Source organism: Lottia gigantea (genome assembly GCF_000327385.1).
Source record: "Lottia gigantea unplaced genomic scaffold LOTGIsca_90, whole genome shotgun sequence".
NCBI classification, from domain to species: domain Eukaryota; kingdom Metazoa; phylum Mollusca; class Gastropoda; family Lottiidae; genus Lottia; species Lottia gigantea.
In genome coordinates, this window is record NW_008710951.1 from 629141 (window position 1) to 635879 (window position 6739).

The window sequence follows — 6739 nt, forward strand, 5'->3', positions numbered from 1 at the left end:
CATTCATATTTTAATCAGAACGTCTGTGGTTATTGTGATTCTACTAAAACTATGCGTCTTATAACTGATATCAGCCTTCAATAATGCTGATTGTTGCTCTAACTAAAGTTTTAAGCTTTTCCAGAGCAGCAAGTTCATATATAGACCAACCAAAGAAAACCATACAAATGTTAAGGGAGACAGTACCTTTTAAATTCGGAGACTAGATTTTTAGTTAAAACATCAGTAAAATTTTCTCCACCATATTTCTCTAGAGTGAGAGTTTTTATAACTTTATACATTCCTCTGTTAATATGTATAATAGATACATCAGTTGATGTTCCTCCAACTCGTAATACCATTACATTACTGAAACAATACAAATAACATGTATCAAACCTCTATATTTCAATGGCAATGCGCAGTAACTCTTTCAGGGTAAACTTGAAAAACTTGTGTCATGGTCATGTCATACTGGCCTTTCATGTTTTAATTAAAGGGACAGCTGCGGCATTTCTTTGGGAGTTGATTTGAATGTTGAATAAATGTAAATAGTCTTCAGGACTAGAAATGTACAAAAGTTGCATAATTCCTGCAATCTAGGAATTTTACTCACTATTTCTATATATGTCTTTTCTACATATCACAGAGCATCCAAAATTGACAAGTTGTCATTTTAACATTCAAAAACAGCTAATTCTGGACACACATAGATTAGAAGGCTCAAATTATGATGGTGAGCTGTGATCACTATTACTGATTGGCTTAACTAAAGAAAAATCTTGTTTCTGAGGCTAAAGTATAATTGGTCAGAAAAAATGGCCTACCTATCCCCTACCTGCGGTCAAAATTTGGCATTCATTAGCAATTTGTTCATATTCAAACAAGGTTTTTGACATGGTGATATTTAGGAAGATTTTAATAGAACTTACCATTCATCATTAGGATCTGTTTGACCAATATCATAAGCTAAAGCTGCTGCAGCTGATTCATTGATTAATCTTAATACATTGAATCCTGCTTTACTGGCAGCTTCACTGTAAATATCAATATATTACATCTTTACATGCTTGGAGAGATCAAATAACTGGTCTGTCAGAGTGTGAAAGTCTGGTGAGCTTGAATAAGACATCTTTCATTGACACAGCTGTTAATGGGAACGCATCATCTGGGAAAGTTCAATTTCAATTTTGAGCCAAGGACCAGGAACTAAGTTTTAAACCTTGTACAAAATGATAGTTTCTTTGTTCTTCGAAACAGGCAGCACAATTACTTCAATAATCTAAACAATCTAAACTTTGTCGACTTACCTACAAACTAAACTATATAGATAATTAAATCTAACCTGATTTGTTCTCGTTGATGGACAGTGAAATTTGAAGGAACTGCTAAAACAGCATCTTTAATTCCTCGACCACCATGACTCTCTGCAGTCTCTAAAAAATTATAAGAATACTACCTCTTAGAATGGACATGAAATAAGAGTACATTCTTCTATTGTCTTAAAGGACTGCATGTTAGACAGGATCATGTCACTTTGGTGTATTGGTTCTAATACTGACCTATGTTAATACAATATTTATTATAAGAAAATAATTAAAACATAATGATCTTACTAACCTAAAACTTTGGAATAAATAACAGTAGCTATTTCTACAGGAGAGAAAGAAGCTGGTTTATTTTGATATTCAACATCAAATTTACACAAATCATTATTATTTGTTACCTAGAAAAAAAACATAACATAAATAACCATTTTCAAACAAAGGTTAGTTTAAATGCTATATCAGAAACATCACATCTAATTGGTCAAAATACATAAAGAAAGCCATTGCAAATTTAAACAGCACATGCTAAGTATACAGTCTTATGAAAAGCATTATCAAATTATAAAAAATTCTTTCTAGAAAAACATCTGCCTCTATTCTCTCCTCTGATAGCTTTTTTTGACAATGGTGGGCCGCAGTAGTGTCAGAAAAGCTTGGCCACATTTTACAAATATTTTCAGCACCTCCAAAGGTGAGGGGGTTTCTGACAAAACTGTTAGAATGGCTATCAGAGTCTTGGACAGAGGCAGACGTTTTAGATTATACTTACTGTAACAGGCCATGTCTTCATGTAGTCTTGAATACTAGGGTCATTAAAATCTTTACCAATAACTTGTTTAACATGACAAATAGTATTCTGGGCATTACGTATGATGCCTTGTTTTGCAGCAGCACCCACTGACTGAAATACATAACAATCAATTAAAAGTGAAATCCTCATACTACTTATGATTTAATTCACTTTCATGAAAAGTAATATAAATATAGTAATATAATATAAAACTACATCATAAAGTAGGCACACTTGAAAGTGTTGCAGGCTATTGCCAAGTTTACCCAATGGCGTATTCTGATTTTTATACCTCTCTTAAAGTGATACTACGTCTTAGAATACACTCGTCCTGTGGCTAATATTTGTGTTTAATAGTGACCATTGGTTAAATAAGTATGCATCCCACACTTTATCAAGTTTGAAAAAGCGACAACAAAACTATAATCAGAATTTTTTAAAAAAGTGAGCAAGCGACAAGTCTGTCCAGTTTGAGAAAAAAAGAGTCTGGGTAATCAACGCTAAAACAGGAAATAATTATCTTCCGGTGTATACAAAATACTTTGCCAATGATTAATATTCGTTGACAATTGTGTCAGTGGTGGAGTATTCATTCTAAATTATATGAATTGCTTTTTCGCGGAGTCGCTTAATCTCCTACGAGGCATCATTATTCCGTCTTCAAAATATGACAATGTCGAGGTCAATTCAAGAGTAGAGTTCAAGGATGCGGGAAACCCCACTTGAGAGTTACTTCCCCTTGAAAATTACTAGGGATTTCCTAGACTCATGATTTGAAAATCGCTTAATGGATGTATTAAGCGTTTTATAATTAATTACTTGATTTTGTGGATATATCAGATTATAGAGGGATTTTGATGTATAGTTAGGGCACCAGGTAAGTCCACTGATGGATATATACTGTTATTGGCCAAATTTGAACAAAATTAAAATTTTATGTTCATGCTAAGACGTAGTATCCCTTTAAAATGACATTCAGAGTTTTCTGTTACCTGTTCGAATTCTGTAAAGGCTACAACACATGGTGTCACTCTATCACCTAGATCATTGGCTATCACATCTGTTTGACCATCCTAAAAAAAATTATCATTTCTATGGAATTATCATTAAAAAAATGCTGCATATTTAAGCAAGACCTTCCTTCACCTATAACATAATCTAAAATTACCGATGAGGGTGTCATTACATGTCGAATTTCAGAATTTAGCAATCAAAAATTAAACACATCTCATAAACACATCTCATTGAAAAATTAAAAAAAAAAAATTGAGGTTTTGTATTAAACTTAAAGGAACATTTCCACTACTTCTGCAGACTATTTATAAATATTCCAGACTCTAATGAGCCCCATAAAATGCGCGCATGTCCCATTAAATTGCTGGTAAGACTTTATATAAGCTCAATAAAGGAAGATCCTCTCCTTACTCTCTGGTTGAGCCCCCAGCCTCCTAAGTCTCAGTAGGCTGAGGACCTACCGAGGAAAGACAGAAGTAGGTAACTGTTTGTTTACGTACAACTTGTTCTGGTATTTTTCAAGAGCTTTTAAGATCTTTGAAGAAAGAGTGACTAGGTGTTCAGATAGTGGTTTGACATTATTTAAGCCTAATTCTATAAAAATGTTACCTTATAAACAGCTAAACAAGCGGAACACGTGCCGAAATGGATTCCAAAGGCTGCCATTTTGGAAAAATGTAGTATCTGAGGCGCGTAAATCAACTTCCGTCGTTTAACCGGCCTTTGGCTTCCGGTTTCCCCAATGACGTAGACATATTTATTTTTAGATGTAGACCAACCAATCATTTTTCGCCAACTGTACACTCTGACCAGAAACCACGTTTACCTTTCAGGGAAAGAAATCACATCGCAATTTGATCAACGAAAGTCATCAGAAAACTCGAGCAGATAGCGTTCTGATTAAATTATTGAATTGACAAACCTTGCATTTGACTATTTTCTAACAACTGAGATAAGTTTTAAAGTATATTTCTCTTAACTATCAAGTTTTTAAGTCAAAGAAAAGTGAAATTCCGGTCAAAATGAATTTGTTGGTGACAGTTTTTAGTCTATCAGCTGTGTTGTATGGAAGTCTGGTGTCAGCTGCTTTAAAAGGGGATGACTGTGAAGGTTTGTATTTCTGTTTCAGAGAAGAAATAGCTTAAAGATATTAAGTGGCTTACCAGTTATGAAGGCCAAGCTCTGCGTTAAAGAATATACCTTACGCCTTACTTTTCCGCTAGATGACTCTTCATGGTATTGCCATCATTGGATTGTTTTTACCATGTCTCTCTCATGCAAGATTTAGTCTATTAATGTTGATGCTGTATAATTAAAATGTTGGATTAAGCATAGACAGATCAGCACTGACTGATAATTAGTCTCTTTAGTTCATCTTTATGCCAATGGGTCCTATAATTTTAGAAAGTTACCTGAAAGATATGATTGAATAGGCCTGTTAGTGACAAAAATATTCAGACTTCCAAGAAATTGGAATTCTGCTGATAATTCTCTTCTAATTTAGCTAATTATGAATTAATTATGGACATGTGAAACAAACTGGTATTTTTCATTAGTCATTAGAACACCCCTACTTTCTAGTGATATAAGTATTTTCATTTTCATAAATGAAAATAAGGGAACCCATCTTTAAAGCTTATACTCGACACCTTATCTAAATTTGAAGGAGGGTAAATTTAATTTTCTGTATTTGTTTCAGTATGTTTAAAGACATTAAAGAAATTTAAAACATTATTTGAGGAAAAGTATGATGGTAAAAGTCCTTCAAGAGACGACACAGAAAACCTATTCAGGAAATTTTGTAAAAATTTAAAAGGAAAGGAAGAAAGATTTGTAAGTATAAAATACTTGATAATTGATTAATTCATTCACTAAAGCTTAAAACATCTGTCATTTGGTAAAATTGAGGGGGTGTTATTTGCTTTTATCATTCTGTACAATTGATGTTGATGGGGTGTTATCTGCTTTAGTCATTCTGTAGAGTAAACAGGGTGTTATCTGGTCTAGTCATTCTGTAGACTATAGAGGGTGTTCTCTGCTCTTGTCATTCTGTAGACTAAAGAGGGTGCTCTTTGCTCTAGTCATTCTGTAGACTAAAGAGGGTGTTCTTTGCTCTAGTCATTCTGTAGACTAAAGAGGGTGTTCTTTGCTCTAGTCATTCTGTAGACTAAAGAGGGTGTTCTCTGCTCTAGTCATTCTGTAGACTATAGAGGGTGTACTCTGCTCTAGTCATTCTGTAGACTATAGAGGGTGTTCTCTGCTCTAGTCATTCTGTAGACTATAGAGGGTGTTCTCTGCTCTAGTCATTCTGTAGACTATAGAGGGTGTTCTTTGCTCTAGTCATTCTGTAGACTATAGAGGGTGTTCTCTGCTCTAGTCATTCTGTAGACTATAGAGGGTGTTCTCTGCTCTAGTCATTCTGTAGACTAAAGAGGGTGTTCTCTGCTCTAGTCATTCTGTAGACTATAGAGGGTGTTCTCTGCTCTAGTCATTCTGTAGACTATAGAGGGTGTTCTCTGCTCTAGTCATTCTGTAGACTAAAGAGGGTGTTCTCTGCTCTAGTCATTCTGTAGACTAAAGAGAGTGTTATCTGCTTTATTACAAACTTGATTTCTCATTAATGCAGTTTCTATAAATTTGGCACATGATGAGGAGAAATCTTTATGAAGCATCATTCAATTAGATAATAGTTATGTAATCCATCATTAGGACAACTAGGAAATTGGTAAAAAAAAAATTATTTTGAACTGTTATGGATGTATGAGTGAAAAATGTCTGAAAATTCAGCTTTGCAGCTTCATATAATTCCCTGCCGGTATTTGATTAACATAGATTACCGTGGTTATTTAACATTAGTTTCAACAAAATAGCAACAATTGATTAGTTATTTAATATTAGTTTCTCTTGACTGACTTATTCTGTTAAGTCTGGTAACATGTGATACCAGTATGATATTTCCAACTCAATGGTTTTAATTAAAACATCGATTTCAATCTATTTCCTTTAATTGATTACTCTAATACATAATTTATTTTTTATCTCTTGAAAACTTTTGATGTGCTGACTAAAAAAAATTATAACACTAATATAAATGTGATTTTTTTATTGTCTTGATTAGAATTTAGATTAATTTGATTTAAAAAAAACTAAATTGTTGGTCTAAAAAATGTGCATCAAAATATCATACTATTGTTATACCAATCAGTTTTATTGAAGTATTATTGAGACTTCTCTCTGACTGCATTGAGCTTCGAATTGAAATTTTTCTCTCATTTCATAAATATTCAAAATAAAATTTTCAATTGCCATTTGTCTTTTGGTCCATAGAAATATTAGGTTCAGTGATTTTACATTTGAAATAGACACACTTCCCTCACAGAAAATTCCCCTCTGTAAAATCAAGTTTACAAATATTAACTTTTCCAATGGTTAACATTTTCACCAACCCAAAGACAATCTAAAACACTCAGTAGTATTTTGTAGTTGATATTTTAACAATTACTGACAATTGAGGGCAGAATTCGAACAGACGGAACCTTTTCGGAACTTTACAATCAATTGCTACCTAGGTGTATAGTATTTGTAATATTTTTGGACTCTTTATTTTCAGTGTTATTATGTGGTGGTG

At 33.3% G+C, this 6739-nt stretch overlaps 3 protein-coding genes across 3 annotated transcripts in view; 1 reads left to right on the top strand and 2 right to left on the bottom strand.

Annotated features, from left to right (window-relative positions):
- Window positions 1–185: 185 nt before the first annotated feature.
- On the bottom strand, window positions 186–2145 carry LOTGIDRAFT_67131 (hypothetical protein; the record flags this gene model as incomplete). The annotated part of the gene is made up of 5 exons (XM_009068464.1): window positions 186–348; window positions 912–1016; window positions 1325–1415; window positions 1600–1705; window positions 2077–2145. Coding segments are annotated over 5 exons (534 nt in total), but the record flags the coding sequence as incomplete, so codon positions are not given.
- LOTGIDRAFT_134391 (hypothetical protein) lies at window positions 2062–3777 on the bottom strand (the record flags this gene model as incomplete). The annotated part of the gene is made up of 3 exons (XM_009068503.1): window positions 2062–2208; window positions 3090–3170; window positions 3721–3777. 3 exons carry the CDS (start codon window positions 3775–3777, stop codon window positions 2062–2064), a joined length of 285 nt encoding a protein of 94 aa, XP_009066751.1.
- A 1032-nt stretch (window positions 3778–4809) lies between these two features.
- Window positions 4810–6739, top strand: part of LOTGIDRAFT_97040 (hypothetical protein) — a gene marked incomplete at both ends in the record, with an annotated part of 4804 nt that continues 2874 nt past the window's right edge. The window contains one exon of the mRNA XM_009068504.1: window positions 4810–4944. Within this exon, the coding sequence (XP_009066752.1) occupies window positions 4810–4944 (135 nt within the window). The remainder of the gene's footprint in view (window positions 4945–6739) is intronic.